Source organism: Phoca vitulina, unplaced genomic scaffold (genome assembly GCF_004348235.1).
Source record: "Phoca vitulina isolate PV1807 unplaced genomic scaffold, GSC_HSeal_1.0 scaffold2, whole genome shotgun sequence".
Lineage (NCBI taxonomy): Eukaryota > Metazoa > Chordata > Mammalia > Carnivora > Phocidae > Phoca > Phoca vitulina.
In genome coordinates this window covers 11,336,253-11,359,641 of record NW_022589705.1, presented here as the reverse complement: position 1 = coordinate 11,359,641, position 23,389 = coordinate 11,336,253, and the positions used below count along the sequence as shown (strand labels likewise).

General features: G+C 35.6%; 1 protein-coding gene across 4 annotated transcripts in view; it reads left to right on the top strand.

The window, feature by feature from the left end:
* Positions 1-23,389, top strand: part of GPSM2 (G protein signaling modulator 2) — a 58,229-nt gene that overhangs the window by 17,313 nt on the left and 17,527 nt on the right. For all 4 annotated transcript variants that reach the window (XM_032422133.1, XM_032422125.1, XM_032422107.1 and 1 more), the window contains 10 exons: positions 1,751-1,972; positions 2,354-2,489; positions 2,812-2,954; positions 3,755-3,878; positions 3,992-4,107; positions 7,009-7,164; positions 8,100-8,208; positions 9,081-9,210; positions 18,361-18,431; positions 21,405-21,581. In XM_032422133.1, coding sequence (XP_032278024.1) covers positions 1,752-1,972; positions 2,354-2,489; positions 2,812-2,954; positions 3,755-3,878; positions 3,992-4,107; positions 7,009-7,164; positions 8,100-8,208; positions 9,081-9,210; positions 18,361-18,431; positions 21,405-21,581 — 1,383 coding nt within the window. In that variant the 5' untranslated portion in view covers position 1,751. The remainder of the gene's footprint in view (positions 1-1,750; positions 1,973-2,353; positions 2,490-2,811; positions 2,955-3,754; positions 3,879-3,991; positions 4,108-7,008; positions 7,165-8,099; positions 8,209-9,080; positions 9,211-18,360; positions 18,432-21,404; positions 21,582-23,389) is intronic.

Genomic DNA, 23,389 nt, shown 5'->3' with positions numbered 1-23,389 from the left:
AATTGGCTCTGTTAATCTTAGTCCAGACTTTTCTCTTAGGCTTATCAGATTTATTTTCTACTTTTGCAATTCCATTTTAATTTATGGCTTTAAGGAACCTTGACATTTTATAGGCCAAAAGAAGTATCTGAAGAAACATGTTAATTGATCTGCTACTAGAAATACAGAAGTGTAATCGTGTTTGAATTTAGGGTGAGTGGTGGTTTAATTCACATTTCCTGGTAAGGCAGTGATTCTCAACTCTGGCTTGTATGTTGGAATTACCTGGAGGTATTTAAAAAATACTGTGAGTCAGACCTCATACCCAGAGAGTGGGACCCAGCATTGAGAGTTTTATTTATTTATTTTTAAAGATTTATTTCTTTATCATAGAGAAGGGCAGAGGGAGAGGGAGAGAGTCATAAGCAGACTCCACCCTGAGTGTAGAGCCTGACGCGGGGCTTGATCTCATGACTCTGAGATCACAACATTAAGATCACCACCTGAGGCGAAACCAAAAGTTGTACGCTCAGCCAACCGTACCACCCAGGTACCCTGCATTGAGAGTTTTAAACACTCCACATGAACTCTCCTGTTGCACAGGCAGGATTAAGAATCACTGCTCTGTTAGAGTTGTTCAAAGCTAATTCTAGTAAGGAATAATTTCGTGTTGCTCACAAAATTAAAATGCTTGATGAGCTCAAGGGTGATATGTGTACCAGTTGTATTACATAAGGTAATTTTGCTTTTTTATTTTACTTACATATTTGTCTTAATGTGCATTAGAAAATAAACATAAGTATCACATCAAACTCACAGTTCCATGGATACTGCTTTGGATGAAGCTAGAGGTTTTTTTTAAGGACATGTGCCAATTTCAAAATTTGCCAAATTATAGAAACACATTTAAGTGAATGATTAGGTAATACATAGACATAGAAATCATAAAAATGTTGAAGAAACACAGTGGCAACTTTGGTGAAAGGCACCTACTAAAGTCTAGGATTAGAACCTGAAGTATCAGTGCTTTTTCTTCTACATAGATTTACAGTAACTTAATTCTTCTGGCTTTTAAAAATCCAGTGACAGACTTTGAGAATTAGAATTTCTGCAAATCTTTTAAATTATTGCTTTCTAACATAAAGTTTCTTGACACTTAGTTCTCTTCTGGATGTGTGCCTTATAGATCAAAATATTTTGCTTCTCTTTTTTTCTGAGGTATAGATGATCATGTGGTGAGAACAGGAAGGAGTGTGTGTCTGTATGAGTGTATGAGACAGAGAAAGAGGTATAGATGGTAGTAGGAAGGGTTGATGGACAGGTGAGTAGATCACTTCGATATGTGGATAGAGAAGGGTGTTAATTATAGGCCTTCACCTTCCCCAGGTACCTGTTTTCTCCCCAAACTCTCAGGAAGTCTGTAAGACTGCCGCAACTCAGAATACTTTAGGAAACACTACTTTAGTTTCTCTCATTGGTAAAGTGGGTTGCTCTGGATGGGCCATTTAAAATGGGCTCCGTATAGAGATATTTAGCTATCCTTTATAAAAGACCTCTGAGGCTCAGAAATATTCAATTAGGCAAATTAGCGCATGCTATAAATAATAATTGACTGTTTTGTCAATAATGTATATCTACTTCAATTATAGAGGCAGCTTTTCTGAGCAAGAGTAGCCACAGTCAATATTAAAATTGTATTACCTGAAGTTAAAAATACTGTGGTGCGGTTGTAATGTACTGTTGTAAATGTCTGTCCTATATAATTTTATAGAATGGAAGCTTCTTGCCTAGAACTGGCCTTGGAAGGGGAACGTCTGTGTAAATCAGGAGACTGCCGTGCTGGTGTGTCCTTCTTTGAAGCTGCAGTTCAAGTTGGAACTGAAGACCTAAAAACACTTAGTGCTATTTACAGCCAGCTGGGCAATGCTTATTTCTATTTGCATGATTATGCCAAAGCATTAGAATATCATCATCATGATTTAACTCTTGCAAGGTAATTTAAGCTTTTTAATACCCTTCCTCCCTAAATGTCCCTTAAAAAAATATTTTCATTCAATTAAAAAAATGAACTTAATACATTTTAGTGAGTTCTAATTCAGTAGCATTGCATTCTAAAACTAGTCTTTAGGCTGATCACAGTTTAATTAAATGAATTAATAGTAGTGAAACGACCCTAGAGTTTAATTAAATGAATGAAAATTAATTAAATTTAAATACAGAAATGTCAGTTTTAAATTTTTATTTAAAGTAGGTTTCAAGGCTAATGGGTCCTTTATACCTAAAGCATGTCAGTTGTCTTCTGGGGAAAACTATACTCTGGCTGCTTTATTTTTAACACGACTTCCTTTTTTTTTTTTCTTTTTTTTTCTTCCAGGACTATTGGAGACCAGCTGGGGGAAGCCAAAGCTAGTGGTAATCTGGGAAACACCTTAAAAGTTCTTGGGAATTTTGATGAAGCTGTAGTTTGTTGTCAGCGACACCTAGATATTTCTAGAGAGCTTAATGACAAGGTAATAAGGAACCTTAGATGGCAGGCCAAATGTTTTCATTGAAATTGCTTTGTGTTTTAATCCTATTTAATTATTCTGTAGTTTACTAAAAGTTAATACCAAAAAAATTCATAGAAAAAATTTAAAAATTTAAAATAGCAAAGAAAAAGAAAATAACACATTCTTCTTTCATAAGTAATCATTTGTTTGGTTCTGTGTGGATGGCCAATGTAAACATTTCTTTTTCTTGACCATCAAGGATATTATAAATGAATACGTGATTGGCATTAGAATACCTGGCTTCTGATTTCAAAATGTAAATTCTGCTGATATCTTCATCTAGGTGGGAGAAGCAAGAGCACTTTACAATCTTGGAAATGTGTATCACGCCAAAGGGAAAAGTTTTGGCTGCCCTGGTCTTCAGGACATGGGAGAATTTCCAGAAGAAGTGAGAAATGCCCTTCAGGCAGCTGTGGATTATTATGAGTAAGTAGCACTGATGCAGTCATGTGGCCCACCTAAGCCTTGGATCTACTCTGCATTCTTTATCCAGTAATACATTTTTAAGTTTGGCAAAGGTTTTAGAATTACGGACTAGCAAGTAAAAATAAACCATCAAATTGCTGCTAACTGTTTTAGTGTTAGTAGTAATCCCCTCCCAGGAAAGCTTTCCTTTAAACTGTTAGCCAGTGCCACTTAGTGGCAAAAACAAGAAATATCAATCATTAGCCTAAGTTATGTGGAGTAAATTTAGTCTCTTAACTAGTAGAATGTCATAGAACTTCTTAGCTGTAAGGGTTCTAAGATTGACCCCGTTTTTGACTTTGGACAGAAACCTGCCTGAATGATTCAGTAAAGTGTTCCCAGTTATTTAATATTCCCAGTTCTCAGTAGTGTTCCCAGTTCTCACCCTCCATCATAGATACACCTTTTTTTTTTTAAAGATTTTATTTATTTGTTTATTTAGAGAGAGAATGTGCACGTGAGCGGGGGGAGGGGCAGACAGAGAGGGAGAGAATCTCAGGCAGACTTCCTGCTGAGCACAGAGCCAGATATTGGGCTTGATCTTACGACCCTGAGATCATGAAATGAGCCGAAATCAAGAGTGGGACACTCGACCAACTGAGCCCCCCAGGCATCCCTTTCATAGACATAGCTTTAAAATGTGGCACATTATGGCTCTAAGCTTATTTAAATTTTTTTTGATAAAAAGAATTTGATTTGTAAGTCAAATCAATACATTTTTTTCTCAGACTTATTTTTTCACAACTTTTCTTACCATTTAGGGAAAACCTATCACTAGTGACTGCTTTGGGTGATCGAGCAGCCCAAGGACGTGCCTTTGGAAATCTTGGAAATACACATTACCTACTTGGCAACTTCAGGGATGCGGTTATAGCTCATGAGCAGGTATAGTGCAAGGCTTCAGAGCCAGATGATTTTCTCCATCAGTGTTTTGAACAGTGATTAGATTATTCTTTAGTTTTATTATAGCTATATCTAATTAGAATTTTCTGTTTCAGCGTCTCCTTATTGCAAAAGAATTTGGAGATAAAGCAGCTGAAAGAAGAGCATATAGCAACCTTGGAAATGCATATATATTTCTTGGTGAATTTGAAACTGCCTCTGAATACTACAAGTTAGTCTAATATTTCTGTAGATAAATGTAAAATGAGTAGTTATGCAATCCTATTAAATGATAGGCTTTGGGTTTAAAACCTGCTTTTTGCACGTACTAGCAGTAGGACCTTGTGCTTCTAAGCCTCAGTTTCTTCATCTGTAACGGATAATGCCAATTCCTTGCTTTTGGTATTGTTGTGAGGATTGAATAAAAGAATAAATTCAGCACTTACTTTGCATAGGACCTGGTATTATTGTACCTTAGGTTAAATGGTAGTGGTATGACTCCTTTATATTTTTGTAAGTTTTTATCTTTATTTTTTTTTAATTTTTTTATTGTTATGTTAATTTTATCTTTAAAACTAATTGTTTTTAAGTGAAATTCTAAACTTTTAAAGTCTTTTTTTTTTTTTAAGATTTATTTATTTGACAGAGACACAGCAAGAGAGGGAACATAAGCAGGGGGAGTGGGAGAGGGAGAAGCAGGCTTCCTGCTGAGCAGGGAGCCCGATGCGGGGCTCGATCCCAGGACACCGGGATCATGACCCGAGCTGAAGGCAGATGCTTAATGACTGAGCCACCCAGGCGCCCCATAAACTTTTAAAGTCTTTTAAACCTGTTTAGCATGTGTGGTGTGGTGTGGGGTGTGTGTGTGTGTGTGTGTGTGTGTGTGTGTTTATTTATTTATTACCCAATTATGTGTTTGAAGAAAAGCCACAAGAAAGCCTGATAACAAAAATACGCCCTAGTTTTTGCCAGTGATCACTGAATTTTTTCCCCTACCATCACACCCCTTTGTTGAGCAGTGTTGAGCGAGTACTCACCTCTGCCCATCTTTGATCCTCACCGTAAACTGAGGCCCCATTCACTTACCTCAGGAGTTAGCAAACCCAGCTTCTTCTGGGCAGGGTCTTTCTGATCTATCAATAGACTTGAAACATAGGTAATAGCAAAGTGTAGACTGTTTGAAATTGTCCGGTCTATGCTTTCTAGTTTGGAATTTTCTCTAATTAGTGGGGATTGAAGGCCCATGCAGACCTTAGGCAGAAGCCAGTTTGAACCACAGATACAGTGATTTGTATTTTATTGTTAAAGAATCCAATGTGAGAGAGTTTTGGACAGTTTGTTATCTAAAAAAATGATAAAATTGCTTTGGGTCCATTTAAAAAACTAGAATGTCATCCCATCCTACTCTAAACATTGACCAATGGTTAATATTTGTTGGTTGGTTAAATATGAAATATCCTTCCAAATAAAATATATTACTATATAAGGAGTATATATTTTGATTTTAAATAGAAAATTTCTTATATTTTAAAGCAAAAGACATACAAATATCTTAATGAATGATCTACTTGTATTAAATACTGAAAAGTTCTGTAAGAAAGTGGATGGTGGCTATTTGACTAAAAAGCATGAGTATAAAGTAATGAAACTTCCTCCCACTGCCCTCTCCATAAGTAGGCTAGAACTCAGAGAGAACTCTCCTTTAGAATTGTTTTCAGAACCACACAAGAAGACTGTCTTAACAGTTTAAAGACTTTTTTAATTTTATTTATTCATGAGAGAGAGAGAGAAGCAGAGGGAGAAGCAGGCTCCCCACAGAGCAGGGAGTCCGATGTGGGACTGGAGCCTGATGCGGGACTTGATCCCAGGACCCCAGGATCACGACCTGAGCTAAATAAAGGCAGACACTTAACCGACTGAGCCACCCAGGAGCCCCTGTCTTAACATTTTAAATTTATATCCTTCAGGATAGAAAGCAGTAGTTTGGTAAACCTACTTTAGCAATTGAATTTGGTTCCAGAAGGACTTCTGAACATTTACAAATTAACTATACCCTCAAAGAATAATGATGTGCCAGAAAGATACCCCAGGATCTGAAAGCAAATCCAAAAGTCTTCCAAAAATGTATGAGAGGAGGCAATATTACAATACGTGTGTAATAAGTGTGTAGCCTCCCAAGGTAACAGCTTTGAAGGTATCATTATTAAATATATAATTTCAGGTTTGCTTAAAGCTATCAGATTATCATATACTTATTTTTCATATAATTATATATCATGTGAAATATTTATACTATTTGGCAGAAATAATAGGCGCCATTTAAGTTATTGGATCTAAAGCATCTGTAGGATTAAGTGCTGACGATAATAACAAAACAGTATTAACATTTATTATCATATACTGTGAACAAGATGCTATTCTAAGCACTTCATGTATACTAATTCATTTAATCCTCACAAAACCCTGTGAGGTATTTTCCCCATTTTACATATGAAGAAACAGAGAGAGGTTGAGTGAATTGCCCCATTACAGAGCTAATAATTGGCAAAGTTGGGATTTGAACCCAGTCTGGCTCTAGGGTCCACACTCTTAGCTGCTACACTAGCTTCTCATTGACGATTCAGTGAATATTAGGTAGAATTTGGTTAATGTTTAAATATGGTATTTAATATTTTTCATGAATCAGTGACTAATAACCTATACATTAGAATTTTAACTAAGTATTTTAAGTTTTGACAAAATGCAAAGACAACAGTCTGATTGCAAAGAGACGTTATGTGGACAAACTTCTCTTACTTTTAAGTTATTGCTACTACGACTGGGACAGTTTTTTTTTTAAATGTTAAAAATACTATATTATATAATCTTTAGAGGTACTTGATCTCATATGTCAATATTCTTTTTCTCTGAAGAATTAATAGGACTCTCAAATTTATTCTTAGAGTTTGGATTTGGTTTTTGTGATTCCAAGACATCTTTTCATTTTGTCTAAACGTAGTGGAGAAAGTGTGGGATATTAAACTCTAAAATAGATTGACTTTAAAGGCAGAAGGAAAAATGAGAGTTTGATTTTACAATTATTATAGCCAAAAATAAAAATGATCATTGTGTAAGAATTAATTTCTTTTTTTAGAAAGACACTACTATTGGCTCGACAGCTTAAAGACAGAGCTGTTGAAGCACAGTCTTGTTATAGTCTTGGAAACACATATACTTTGCTTCAAGACTACGAAAAGGCCATTGATTATCATCTGAAGCACTTAGCAATTGCTCAAGAGCTAAATGATAGGTAAGTTATACACCTTTTTACTATAATTATAATAAAATATAGATGCATTATTGAATCCCTAGAATTTTTCCTTTGTTTTTGTTTCCTTTGTTTTCTTTTTAATTCTTTTTCAAGGAATTTCTTCTGTTTTAGTCACCTCTTCTCTATATTATTGTTTGAAGGGCTAGCATGTCTGAGAAGATTAGACTGGCCCATATAGCCTTGAACCAAGACATAAATAGGTCACAAACTCAATTGCCTACAAAGGTCCTCCTGACTGGATCAGTATGAGAATTATGGTCAACTTACATATAAGTTCCAGTGTAAAGGGCACAGCTGCTCCTCAGCTCCAGCTCATTGTTGCTAGGCAGGCCCGAGGATGTTATGTCCATATACTCCTCTTTTTTAAAGAGAAGCTGGAAGTCCTGAGTTTTATTTGAAATCTTCTGATTTTTAAATGTTGATGGCTATTTAAAAAAAAAAAAAATGTATGAAAAAGCAGTATATCTGTGCATGCATTTAGTCCATGATGTTTGCTTTAGGAAGACAGATTTTTACTTCATTATAAAGAACTTCTCTGTAGTTGTTCAAAATGAAGTATGCTACTTCCAGTGAGCTCTCTCCCCAGTGGTATTCAAACATGGACTGAATGATTACCTGGGCTATCATGGAAAGAAAATGGAGTAGTTTAACTAGAAGACCTATCCCTGAGATTTTATTATTTCATGATAAATTGTATGTTTTAAAAGAATGCTTCCCATCTTAATGCCTGACACTGACTTCAGTATTATCTGGATAGTCTAATAAGTCTCTAATGTTAAGAAAGTATGTTCTTTATATGAAAGACCAAATAAATCCAAAGCATTATCTATGCCTTTAATTACTACTAGATAGCTTTTATTCCACACACAGCTCTCTTTCAGATAACTGCATGTTAGCTTTGAATTGTTTTGTAGAATTGGTGAAGGAAGAGCATGTTGGAGCTTAGGAAATGCATACACTGCTCTAGGGAATCATGATCAAGCGATGCATTTTGCTGAAAAGCACTTGGAAATTTCAAGAGAGGTATGAAACTAAAACACTGCTATCTGTGCTATTATGATTCACAAATTAGCAGGGCGGGGGGAAGCCCTATTATTTCTCTAGATAGCTCCAATGTGACCTAGTAATAAATTTAACTATGTTATTCCCTTGGCCTAAGAACTGCACAAAGTATTTTAAGATACAGATCAGAGGTCTGTTTGCATTGGCCTTGATGTAGGAAGACAGGAGGGTAAGGCCAGGCATGGCAGAATGGAAAGATTACTGAAATATGCCTCCTGTCTCTACATGGAAAAGTAGCATGGTATAGAAACAAAAACATATTTTGTTTTGTAAACATGATTTTTATAATCAAAGATTGGTTCCTGTTACAGTTTTGCCACTTTCTGGCTATTTGAGCTTGGAAACCTTTTCTGAGTCTCATTTCTCTCATTTGTAAAATGAGAAGAGTAATATCTACCTTGCAAATCATTATAAGAATTAGAGATAGTGTATATAAAAGTGCCTTGTGTAATGCTTAGTGCTGGCTAAATATATGTTAACTATTACTATGGAATGGAAACAAAATAAGGAAATTTTAATCATGTGATGCCAAGTTAATGTGTCACAGAATAACCTACATTATTATTAAATATGATTGTAGAAATTAAAAGCAACTAATATTTAGAGAATGAATTGATACAATGTAATTAGCTTTCCTATTGCCATACTTTAGAAATTTCCCTTTTCTTTCCCTTTTCTGAAAAAACCCATTTCGTTAAGTGTCTTAATTCTAGTATAACTATTTTCATTCCTCTATATTTTCTTCCAGTTTTAGGTTCACAGCATTTTCAGCTAATCTTCACCATTCTTTATTTTTAAATACTACTCTAAAACATAAATGCTTGTGGTTGTAGGTTGGGGATAGAAGTGGTGAACTAACAGCACGACTAAATCTCTCAGATCTTCAAATGGTTCTTGGTCTGAGCTACAGCACAAATAATTCAATAATGTCTGAAAATATTGAAATTGATAACAGTTTGCATGGTAAGTAATAGGTATTCAAACCCAATTTCTTTATTCTCAATTACATTACCTATCACATGTTTACCATATCCAGAGAGAATATATAACATAGGAAGCTCAACTTTTATAATACCTTTTTGCTTTACACCAGTCCTATTGATTTATCAATACAGAATATAGTATTTTCAGCTGTTATCATGAACTTAGGAAAGGTAAAGGTATGCTTATTTTCTTTTGTAAAAATACATTTAAATTCTCTATCTATGGGCTCACTCAAAAATTTGTAAATGTGAAGATGTAAAAATTAAAACATATATTGTTTGGTTCTTTTTAATTCAAATGTTTTTACATATTTGATTTTTGTTTAGCTCTTTTCTTCCCATTTTTTTCTTTTTTTTTTTAAGATTTTATTTATTTGAGAGAGTAGGTAGTAGCAAGCAGGGGGAGGGAGAGGGACAAGCAGACTACACTCAATGTGGAGCCTGACGCAGGGCTCCACTTCATGACCCTGAGATCATGACCTGAGCTGAAATCGAGAGTCGGACACTTAACTGACTGAGCCACCCAGGCGCTCCTCCCATTTAATTTGAGGTGATCTCTTAGTATTTTTACTATTTTTTTAAAATTCAGAAAACCTGGGAAATTTTCTTGAGGTCAGCACCTACAGAAAGATTTGCTTTGACATTGCTACAGGGAAAGACATGCTTGAATGTCTCTGTTTCTACATGAAAAAAATTGTACTTTTTTTTTTAAAAGTAAGCCTTATGCCCCATGTGAGGCTTGAACTCATGACCCTGAAATCAAGAGTCACACACTCTAACCATGAGAGACTGTGGACTCTGGAAAACAAACTGAGGGTTCTAGAGGGGAGGGGGGTGGGAGGATGGGTTAGCCTGGTGATGGGTATTAAAGAGGGCATGTTCTGCATGGAGCACTGGGTGTTATATGCAAACAATGAATCATGGAACACTACATCAAAAACTAATGATGTAATGTATGGTGATTAACATAACAATAAAAAATACAACAACAACAAAAAAAAGTTGCACGCTCTACCGGCTGAGCCAACCAGGTGCCCCCAAAATTCAACTTCTGATTAAAGAAATAAAAAGGGACAATATTAGAGTCACATTTTTTAATACTCTATACATGACTGTGTGAGATCCATTTTACAGATTTTATAGAGAATTAAAAATTCTAAGTCTGATAAAAGTTACCAATACAGATTAATGTTTTGAACTTAGAAGTCAGTGAAAAATCGAGCTTTCATCTCTCATTTCCTTCTCTAAACTCATATAAAAAAAGGAAGAAGGAAGAGAAATTAGCGGCTAGTCATCTGATTAAGACTTGGAAAGAACATTTAGTGAAAGATTCTGAAGTATGGGTAATGTATGGGACTGTGTGCTTTGCAACTGAGGGTATGGTAGGGTATGTTGTAATAGCTCTCATATTTTAACAAACTGTTGTCCTCATGGACCCCTCTAAATGTAGACCCATTTTTTTGTTCCCACTTATAAAAAAACTTGAAAATAGTATTAATGTTCATTTCTTTACTTCTTCACCTCCCATTCTCTGCTCAAGTCACTCTGCTTGGGCTTTGGCTTCATCATGACACTGAAACCTTCTCAAGGTTACCAGAAATCTCCATTTTACCAAATCATTGATCAGTTTTCAGATGTCAGGTTACTTGATTTCTCAGCAATGTTTCCTACCGCTGATCATTCCCTTCTCAAAATACTTTGCTCATTTGGCTTCCAGGATTACCCTCCTTTTCTGGTTTGCTCTCACCTCACTGGCCACTCTCAGTCTTCATTACTCTCTCCTTATCATCTTTCCATCCTTGAAATTTGTAGGGCCCAGAGATCAATTCTTGGACCTCTTCTTCCTTCCCCCTTCCTTCTCTCCCTCCCTATTTTCTTTCTATCCTATCCTTCCTTCCTTTCTGATTTTATCCTTTTTCCTCTTATCCTATACTCTAGATCAGTGCTTCTTTTTCTTTTAAGATTTTACTTATTTGTCAGAAGAGAGAGCACAAGCAGGGGGAGTGGCAGGCAGAGGGAGAAGCAGGCTCCCCACTGAGCAAGGAGCCCGATGTGGGACTCGATCCCAAGACTTTGGGATCGTGACCTGAGCCAAAGGCAGAACGCCTAACCGACTGAGCCACCCAGGCGTTCCTAGATTGATTGATTATTTATTTTTTTATCTATTTATTTATTTATGAATGAATGACGGAGCAAGCATGAGCCAGGGGGAGAGGCAGAGAAGCAGACTCCTTGCTGAGCAGGGAGCCTGACACGGGTCCCGATCCAGGAACCCTGTGATCGTGACCTGAGCTGAAGGCAGACACTTAACTGAGCTACCCAGGTGCCCCTAGATCAGTGCTTCTAATAGAACTTTCTGCGAAGATGGAAGTATTGTATACCTAGTCTGTCTGGTACAATAGCCTCTGGCCATATGTGGCTCTTGAGCACTTACAATGTGGCTAGTGCAAAAGAGGAAATGAATTCTTAATATTAATTGTAATTAATTAAAAATTTAAAAGCCATATGTGACTAGTGGCTTACTATATCAAACAGCACAACTCTAGATGATTTCATTCAGTTGACTGGCTTTTATATCTTCTGTATACTGATGATTTTCAAATTGATATTTCCAGTCATAATTTTTCTTATGTTTAAGATTCACATATATAACATTTCCATTTGAATGTCTAATTGGCATCTAAAACTTAACATGTCCAAAACAGAGCTCTTGTTTTTTCTTCCCACACATGTTCTTCCTCCAGTCTGCCCCGTCTCAGGAAATGGTACCACCATTCATCCAAGTATTCAGGCCAAATACCTATGGGTCATCCTTGTTCCCTTTCTTCCACCCACTTCCTACATCCAACCTATCAGAAACCCTACCTTCACAATATATGCCTAATCTCTCTTACAGTGTACACTGCAACAATCTTAGTACAAGCTACCAACATTTCCCAGTAGGGTACTAGCTTATCAACTATTTCTCTTGCTTCCATTCTTGATCCCTCACACTGACTTTTTCACACAGCAGCCAGAGTGCTCTTTTAAAATGTAAATCATATCATGTCCCATTCATCAGTTCAAAACCCTCCAGTGACTTCCCATCACACCTAGAAACCAAATCCTCAGTTGTCACCATGGTTAAAAGGCCTTACGTAATCTTGACCTACTTCTTCAACATCACTTCCTACCACTCCCCGTTTGCTCATTGTAGCTGCATGAAGACAGGTATTTTTTGGCCTCTTTTGTTCTTTGCTGTATTTCCAGTGCGAGGAAAAGTCTGCTGGCTAAAGGAACTGCAAGGAAACATCTATTTCTCGTGTTGGCTCAGGGTTGAGAAAAGGAGTATTCCTTAAGAATCTGAATTCATAAGCCTGCCTACATACTGGTTTGGAATTTGATTTATTCTACCTGCACAGTGAAAGAAACCCCAATCCACTGAAGTACTTTTGGGTTAGAAATGCTCCTAGAGACTTAGCAGAAGACCAGGTATTTTCTGGAGGAAAGCATCTTTGATCCAGGTCTATAAAGGTTCACAACAACAAAATTACCAAACACATAAAGAAACAAGCCAACATGAGTAAGACAATAAACAAAAAGCAAAATTAGATCACCAAGATCTTTTCAGATGTTGGAATTATCAGATACAAAATACAAAATAACTATGGTTGAATATTTATAGAAGTAACAAAATTAAAGGAATAACAAAAACAATCAGGCAGATTTGAAGAAAATAATAGCTTACATTATTAGTGCTTACTATTCCAGGCACTGATTTAAGTGCTTTTCCTGTTTTAACTCATTTAATCCTAACATCTCTAGGAGGTAAATTTCTGTTATCCCTAATTTACAGATGGGGACATGGAGACAGGAGAGGTTAAGTAGATTTCCCAAGGGTTATCTATGTAGGTAGTAAAGATGGGAGTTAAACCTAGGCAGTCTGGCTTCAGAGTCTATGTCTTATCTGAGATTTATGTCTTAATGTGATTTTAACATGCCTCTCATTAACTGATAGCTAAATATCAATCAGGAGTCAGATATCAGTAATAGAGGCTTTAACAAGCACAATTAATGGGCTGGACCTAATATAGCATCTTTTGCATTGTGTGTTTGACCTATTAATGAGTTGTAAAATCAGTTTCAGAGGTTGCAACTATCATTACATGCGCACGTGCACGCCCACACACGCACAAATGGGTTATCATACATGATAGATAAGAGTAAGTACTGTTGTGTGAAGATTTGTTACATATTTGTGTAAGTGTAGTCAGGGTTGTAATGCAAATGTATCTCTTAATATGTGTCACTGTTAAAAAGTGAAAAACATTGGGGGCGCCTGGGTGGTTCAGTAGGTTAAGTGTCTGCCTTCCGCTCAGGTCATGATCCCAGGGTCCTGGGATCGAGTCCTGTGTCCCGGCTCCCTGCTCAGCAGGAAGCCTGCTTGTTGCTCTCCCTCTGCCGGCTGTTCCCCCTGCTTGTGCTCTCTCTCTCTCTCTCTCTGTCAAAAAAACTAAATAAAATCTTAAAATAAAAAAAAGTCAAAAACATTGATTTAATAGACATATAGAATACTGCACCTAGCAACTAAACAGTTCAAATTCTTTTAAAGCATTCATTAAGCACTTGAAAAATTTGACCACATGCTATAAGCCAATAAAGCTAATCTCAACGAATTTGAAAGAATCTGTATCACATAAATTTCATGCTCTGAGCATAATGCAGTTAAACTGGAAATTAACAAGAAGATAATATATAAAACATACTCATTTGAAAACTTTCAAACACATTTCTGAGTAAGTTATGGGCTGAGAAGAAATGGTAAATAAAAGTAGAAAATAGTTTAGGACTTAATTCCACATTGTGGGATAGGACTTACACTGGGTCTTAGAACAAAATTTACATTATAATTGAGAAGGAAAAAGGCTGAAAAGTGAGTTGAATATCCAGCTTTTAAAAAGTAAAAACAAGGGGTGCCTGGGTGGCTCAGTCATTAAGCGTCTGCCTTTGGCTCAGGTCATGATCCCAGGGTCCTGGGATCAAGCCCCACATCGGGCTCCCTGCTCGGTGGGAGGTCTGCTTCTCCGTCTCCCCTTCCCTCTCTTGTTGTGTCTCTCTCTGTCAAATAAATAAAATCTTTAAAAAAATAAAAGTAAAAACAAAAAATAAAGTAGAAGGCAAAAAATAGTAACAGAAGTTGATGAAATTAAAACAAAGATTCAATAGAATTTTGATACAAATTTGGTTCTTTAAAAAAAGACTAACAAATCTACAGCAAAAATTTTTTTAAGTGAAAGAAGGGGACATAATATAGGTGCAGTAGAGAATAAAAAGATAACAGATTATCCTGAATAATTTATGACAAAATATTTGAAAACCTAGGAGAAATGGAATAATTTTTAGAAATACAAATTACTAAAATTGAATCTAGAAAAAAATCTAATGGTAGGATGCAATGTGAATAGCATCCCTAATGCCTAAAACCATAAAGAAATTTGATCAGTAATTTAAAATCTTCCCACTGAGAAAATACTCGGCCAAGATGATTTTACAAATGAGACCTACCAAACATTCAAGAAAGTTGATTCCAACCTTCCACAAAATTTTGTAGATAACTGGAAAAGTAGGAACACTGTATCTTTCTGAGAACAGTGTAATCTGGATATACATATTAGACAATAATATAAGAAAGAAATTACAAGTCAGTCTTTACTCATAAATTTAGAGGCAGAAATTCTAAATAAAATATTCACAAACCAGATCCAGCAATGAATTTAAGTAAACAGTAAATCAAATGGATTGAACATTAGAAAATCAACTAATTTGTAATCCACCAGTGAACATAGTAAAGGAGAAAATAGCCTAGATATCCAAATATATCAGTAACTCTATTAAATATAAATGTTTCATTTAAAGGACAGGCGTATCAGACTGGAAAAATAATAAAATCCAACTAAATTGCAAGAGGAATACCTAAAATGTAAGGATATAGTAAGCCTGAAAGTAAAAGGATAGAAAAAGATACACCATGGTAAAACAAATCAAAAGAAAGCTGGTATAGCTATGTTAATATTTGTACTTGAAGGCATAAGATCTTGTTAGAAATAAAGGAGGTCCACTTCACGATGGTTAACAATTCAGTTCACCTGGAAGATAAAAGCCTTAAACTTCTGTGTTGCCTAGTAAGCCTAATAATAATAACAAAGCTTCAGTGTGTACATGAAGCCAAACTGACCAAACTAAAAGAAATAGGAAAATCCGGAATCATAATGGGAAATTTTAGCACACTTCTCTCAGTAATTGCTTACATCAGAAAACTAAGTATTATAAAGGATGTCCATTCTCTCCAAACTGATACAAATTGAGTGCACTGCCAAACAAATAATGACAGTTCTTTATGTAATTTGATGAGATTGTTCATGAATGTATATGAAAGAAAAATGGTCCGAGAACTCAAAGCCAAAACATTCCCGATGAAAAACAAGAACTAAGTGCTTTCTCTACAGACATAAAGATGATAAAACTACAGTAATTACGACAGTGTGTTATTGGCATAGAGACAAACAGACCAGTGGAATGGAATATAGAGACTATCCTTCTATTCCTTGCATATATGGGAACTAATATTCACATAAATACCTTGATGGACTACGGATTTAAATATGAAAGATGGATTTAAAACAATAATAATTATGGCTAACACTTGCTGAATGCTTACTGTTTACCAGGCAATGTACTGACCCCTTTATAGGTAATGATGCATTTACCATCACACAATGCTATGAGGTAGGTATTGTTGTTCTTTACAGATGAAGCTGAGTCACAGAGTGGTAATTGCCTAAGGTCATTCCACAAGTGAGTGCCTGGTCTGGCTTTAGAGTCCTACATGCTCAATTGGTATGCTGTAAGACCTCTGAAAATAAATGATATGAGAGAGGAAGGCCTTCTCAAGACAAAAACAAAACCATTAAGAAAAAGCTTGACATTTAAATTAAGAACTTCATTAAAAGAAATCATGAAGAGATAAAACACAGAGGACATTGCCACACATGTGATTAAAAAAGGATTTGTATCCTCAGTGTATAAGAATGCCTATAAATTAAAAATAAGACAGATAACCCAAATAAAATGATGAACAGAAGAAACACAAATAGCCCATAAATATATGAAAAGATATTTAACTCATTTAATCAGGGAAATCCACAGTGAGGTAATACTGGAAACCTATTAGAAGGCTGAAAATTAAAAGGTCTGAGAATACCAGTATTGAAATGTGGGTAATGGAAACTTACTCAGTGTTGACAGTGATAGAATTATGTCTATTCTCAAGAACAATCTGGCAACATTCTGGGAAAGTTGAGGATGTACTAAGCATATGACCAGCAGTTCCACTCCCAGTTACATACTGCTGATACCCAAACTGGAAGAAACTCTTGCTGATGCCACTAAGATATTTTTCCAAGAATCTCTGTAGTAGTACTTGCTTATATGACTAAAAAAAAGAAATGGAAGCAACCTATAAATCTGTCCCCAGTAAAACAGATAAAAGAATTTCCTAGTCCTAAAATGGCAATGAAAAACTACACATAGCAACTTGGCTGAATCTCACAAACGTAAGGTTGCTCAAAGGAATCAAGTTAGATATATATATAGTATGAGAGCATTTATTATATCATAAGCTATATTGCTTAGAGATCTATTCATATGTAATGAAAATAAAAATTACGAGGAGGCTGCAAGTTATAGGGAGAGTCACACAGGAGTTAATGTGTTGATAATGGTTTATTTCTTAAGCTGGGTATTAGGTATCATATATTCCTTATGTCTTTAAAATATTGCTTAATCTTTAAAAGATTGGGTATGAAAATTCTCTATTTTATTTATTTTTTTAAGATTTTATTTATTTATTTGACAGAGACACAGCGAGAGAGGAAACACAAGCAGGGGGAGTGGGGGAGGGAGAAGCAGGCCTCCCACGGAGCAGGGAGCCCAATGCAGGGCTCAATCGCAGGACTCCGGGATCAGGAACCTAGCCCAAGGCAGACGCCTAACGACTGAGCCACCCAGGTGCCCAGAAAATTCTCTATTTTAATGATTATTAAAAAGAAATTTGAGAACCTTTTTATCTAACTTTATCATCTAATGTGATCTTAAAATGGAAATGAGTAACTTAGAAAAGAGTAACAATAGGGGCACCTGGCTGGCTCGGTCAGTAGAGCATGCAACTCTCAATCTCAGGGTCATGAGTTCAAGTCCGACGTTGGGCATGGAGCCCACTTAAAAAAAAAAAAAAATAGTATAAGAATGTTATTTTGATTCTTAGCTCAAAATTGAAGGCCTAAAGCCTTTTCTTTAGGTTTTTACTTACTTAAACTGCCCTACAGTTTTTTGTCCTACTATAATCATTTTAGTGGTTTATTTTTATTTTTATTTTTTTCCAGTTTTATTGAGAAATGTTTGATATACATGACTTAAGTTTAAGGTGTACAAGCATGATGACTTGATTTACATACGTAGTGAAATGATCACCACAGTAGGTTCAGCTAACATCCATCTTCTCATACAGATAGAAAAGAAAGAAAAAATGAAAAAAAATTTTCTTCTTGCGTTGAACACTCCTAGGATAAACCCTCTTAGCAACTTTCCTAAGTATCATAGAGCAATGTTAACTATAGTCATCATGTTGTACATTATATCCCTAGTACTTATTTACCTTATAACTGGAAGTTTGTACCTTTTGATCACGTTCCACTCCCCTAATCCCCTCTGCTTCTGGTAAACCACAAATTTGATCTCTTTTTCCTAGTTTGGGTTTTCTTTTTTTTTTTTTTTTAAGATTCTACTATAAGTGAGATCATACAGGATTTGTCCTTTTCATTTTTTTTTTTTAAGAGTCTATGTGGATAATATAAGACCAGTTATTATAAAACGCCTTTTCTAAATTAAGAGGTAATGTTAGTAACCGAAGTTAGTTTCCAACCAAAATGTAAATTCCTTACATCAAAGCATTTTATTCTTAAAAGAATACGTGTTGTACATGTTCCCTCCTTCCATACGGGCTTGTGTAACAGACTTTAAAATTGAATAACCTAGTGATGCTGAATTTGTAGTCTTAAGGGCTCCCCAGTTTATTTGAATTTTTTTTTCAAAGGTGCACGCCCCAAGTTCGGACGCCGACACAGTATGGAAAACATGGAACTTATGAAGTTAACACCAGAAAAGGTTGGCGGCTTTTATGTTTTAAATTTCTTGAACTGTTATAATCAAATATGAAATAACTTTTAACTTAAATGAATAGTTTAAATAAACCTTATCTTGTATAGGTATCACTTTAAAATTTTCCTTTAAAAAGAATCAGAAAAAAGTACAGTCCAAAAAGAATGTGTATAGTATGTTGCCATCTATATAAGAAAAGCATTATGCATATATATCCTTTGTAGATGCAGAAAACCTTTCTGGAAGAATATGTAAGAAACTTGCTAACAACTGCTTCTGGGAAAAGTACTGGGTGTCTGAGTTAGGAGAGATACTTTATATAAAGTTTGAACTGTTTGAATATTTTAACATGTACATGTATTTCATGTATTTTTTTTTAAGTTTTTTTTTTAAAGATTTTATTTATTTATTTGAGAGAGAGAATGAGAGCACGAGAGGGAAGAGGGTCAGAGGGAGCAGCAGACCCCCCGCTGAGCAGGGAGCCCGATGTGGGACTCGATCCTGGGACTCCAGGATCATGACCTGAGCCGAAGGCAGCCGCTTAACCAACTGAGCCACCCAGGCGCCCTGTATTTTTTTTTTTAATTAAAAGATCAGAAAGCTTTTTTTTTCCAACTAAATAATGGCAATGTGATTGGCAAGGTTGATATTTATGATCAAGCTAGTTTTTCTGGCTACATTTCTTAAAAGCATTTTCTTAACAACTAACTTTTTATTCAAGATCTTGTCTAGGCTTTTTTTTTTTTTTTTTTTAAAGTAACAGAGAAGGGACTTTATAATTAGAAAAAGGTTATTTTTGTCTTTATTATTTTTATTAAGTTTTTTGTTTTAATTCCAGTATAGTTGACATACAGTGTTATGAGTTTCAGGTGTACAATATAGTGATTCAGTACTTCTACACATTACTCAGTGCTTATCACGCTAAGTGTACTCTTTAATCCCCATCACCTATTTTATCCATCCTCGCCATCCTGGAAAAAGGTTTTTGAAGAAAAGAATCTAGGCTGCTTTCTTACACCTTCATTTAACTTAATTTTACATTGTTAAAGTAGGCTGTTGTTCTTTTATGGTATATTTTATTAAATGCTTCAATAGATTCATTATAATAACTTTAGAGAATTTCAACAAGAAAATTAAAATTATCAGTAATCCCACCTCCCAGTGGTAACTACAGTTATTATTTTGGTATTTATTCATCTTGCATTTTCATATGAATACTATCATATTTACAGATATTTTATAATGCATAGTTAATATATTATTTCTATGTCATTAAACATTTTTCTGCCCTATTATAACAAGCATATGATTTTTTTAATATTGACTTTTTTTTGTGGGAATAGTTTTCATAAGAGTAACATCTAATTGATTTGAACTTATATCCAATATTCTTTTATTCCAAACAGTTAGAGTTGTTCAAAAACTCTGAAGGACTTCATGAATTCCCCCAAATAGCTACCTCTTACCTTGTCAGTTCTCAAAGCTGTCCAATCTGCAAATTATTTTTTTTAAAAAACTTTAAAGTCAATCTAGGCCTCTTATTCTTGTAGGAACGTACTAATAAGTAGCAAAATTAATTTGCTACCTGTGCCTAGGTCTGTAGTGGTACTAACCGTAGATTCGATTAAGAAGCTAACCAGATTCAACCCTGTAATTTTCCAAGAGCCACATAATGACAGGTTTTATCTTTAAAATGTTTGTTTTCTTTTCCTCATCATAAAGTTGCATTAGAGTTCATTATTTCATTAGTCTCAACCAAGTAAAGAAGTGTATATAAAGAAAAAAGGGAGATGTCTGTGTCAGAGGTGCTTCTCGGGAAAGAGTACAACTGCAGGGAGCTCTTGAGACCCTGAATGTCAGAAAAATGCCTTTTTGCTACTCTCACATTTGATTGGTAGTTCTGCTTAGTATGGAATTATTGGTTGGAAATCATTTTCCTTCATAATTTTGAGGACATTGTTCCAGTCTGTATTCTTCAGTGTTTTTGTTGGGAAGTCCAAATAAGTAAATAGGAAACATTTAAAATTTTTCACATTTTGAAACACTTGGGATTTAGGTGGGTTTTATGTTCTAACATCTGGGGCCATCTAGTTTTTCTCAAATCAGTAGACCCTGAAGTCCACCCTAGCAATAGTTTCCCCTTATCCCCTGTAAGAAAAAGGGGAGGGGGGGGGGGGGGGGGGGGGTGAGGCTTCATTGGGTGCAGATAGCTGGCTTGGTTCACTCACTGGCTGCCTGTCTCACTCAGGTATGGTAGCCTCAAGGCAGGACTTACTCTAATTTGTGCCTCATGAACTATGAAAATATGTGTTTTATCAAATTATCAGTTATTACATAACATAGACCTTTGGACTTACTTGCAAACACTTAAGACTGAAATGTTAAAGCTGCAAATGTCACATAGCTACTATACATACTGTAGGTTTTCCTTTCCACTCAGTAAATATTTGTTATATTGAGTCTGCTATTTAGAGGTTAAGTATATTTAAACCAGGTCTAGGTCTATATAAATTGTGATTAGATGTTTTGCCTATTGAGAATTTAGTAGTTAGTGAAAACAAAAAATATCACCAAAAAATTACTGCTATGTAAATTTTAGATGTTAATTTCTACAGTTAAAAAGTCTACATACACCCAAAATTTCCAGTTGTAACAGATTAACTCACATCCAGAATAAAACTTGCTCTTTCCCTGACCATTCAAATTTTATTTTTATGGGATTTTGGCAAACTCTGTTTGCTTACTCTTAAGTTCTTAAAAGCCACCATTTTAATGTTTTGGTAATGAGAAGTCCACAGTATACATTTGGTACAAGCTGTTGAAAATAGTGAGATACACTGGCAAGAAGGAATTTACCAAGAGATATAGCTGCCCCCCCACACACTAATGAATGGCAATGGCAGGCCAATATTATAGAAAACCAGAGATAGCTTTGTTTTTTTCATGTCCTGCTTTCCATTTATGTTCATAATTTTGTAGGTACAGAACTGGAACAGTGAAATTCTTGCTAAACAAAAGCCTCTTATTGCCAAACCTTCTGCGAAGCTGCTCTTTGTCAACAGATTGAAGGGGAAAAAATGCAAAACTAATTCCTCCACTAAAGTTCTCCAAGATGCCAGTAATTCCATTGATCACCGAATTCCAAATTCTCAGAGAGTACGTATAAAATAAGATTTTGAGTGCTGTGCTTTGAGTTACCTACATTTTAGTATTCTTGTATTGAAACTGAGTATTTGGAAACTTAGACATTTAATACAAAATGCCATTTTTATTCAAAGAAGTCTTCCGTATTTCCCTATCATTTCTGTCTTCTTCAAAGCTAGAAACTGTAATTTCTCCATTCATGAATATGTTGCTTCACTGCTTTGGACAGTAATTGTTTGTCCCTATTTGCAAATAAACTACCTTTTATTTTACTGCAGTGTCTCCCAGTAAAACTGTCCTTCTTAGAAGTTAGAATAAATTAAATTTAGATGTTCAAGGATTTTAAAATACTAATTTAAAATAGTATCTACTAGGGGCGCCTGGGTGGCTCAGTCGTTAAGCGTCTGCCTTCGGCTCAGGTCATGATCCCAGGGTCCTGGGATCGAGCCCCACATCGGGCTCCCTGCTCTGCGGGAAGCTTCTTCTCCCTCTCCCACTCCCCCTGCTTGTGTTCCCTCTCTCGCTGTGTCTCTCTCTGTCAAATAAATAAGATCTTTAAAAAAATTAAATAAATAAATAAATAAAATAGTATTTACTAGCATCAACTTCTATTTATTTATAGTGAAATAATAATAGAGTCAAAAACTGTTTTGATGAAAAATGACCACAGGAATCAGGTTATTAAATATAACTTAAAATATTTATAAATATCAGGAGTATCTCTAATCTAGCTCTAAGCTATACTCTGATAAAAGAATCAAAATAAATTACAAAGATGATTTTTCTAATTATCAAGTCCATTTTTCTTTTTTTTTTTTAAAGATTTTATTTATTTATTTGACAGAGAGAGACACAGCGAGAGAGGGAACACAAGCAGGGGGAGTGGGAGAGGGAGAAGCAGGCTTCCCGCGGAGCAGGGAGCCCGATGCGGGGCTCGATCCCAGGACCCCGGGATCATGACCTGAGCCGAAGGCAGACGCTTAACGACTGAGCCACCCAGGCGCCCCTCAAGTCCATTTTTCAATGAGAGATTTTGAAAAAATTGTGTTAGTCTTTTTTTTTTTTATGGACTTCTCTTGGTTCTCTTATCAGCATTCCATCTATGACTGTACCCTGGTAGTGTCCTTTGTCTTGACTTTTATCACTAGTTTTTTACCTATGTATGACTAACAAAAGGAAGCATTATGGGATATACAAAAATGGCTCAGGAATATTTTTATAGATCCAGAGCAGATCTCAAAGGCATACCTTTGTTCAAGGTTTGAGGTCTTAACTAAGCCCACTTAGCCCAACTGAAAATGTCCATACTTCCAGAGCCTCCCTGTGTTTTGATGTTCAGAATTTTGAATTTGAGCCTTTTTTGCCCCAAGGAAAGTCTTGTGATTAGTGCATCTGACTACAGTTTATGTACATACTTAATCCCAGTCCTCAAATTGAACATGTTAAAAACTGTACTCTCTCAACACCTCCTGTTTTCCTTATGTATGCCATGTTCTCCATCCCCCAAGTTAGGAACCCAGGTGTCATTCTAGACTCCCTCTCCTTCACTAACCACATCCAGTCAATCCTTACATCCCTCAGATCTGCCTCACCCCCTCCTTCTGAAAATAAACCTCTGCTACTATGTCTTAGTTCTTAGTGCACTCCTGCAGCTCTTACCCAGATGTTTGGAATAGGCGCCTGAACGGATCACTTTCCCTGCATTAACCTCTGCAACCATTCAGAGGGGCCAGTTCTGTTTCTGTACAAAACTGTTTAAAATTATTACCAATGCTCTTACTTTTCATGTGGGATAACTTGTTAGTATGTCATACAGAGGC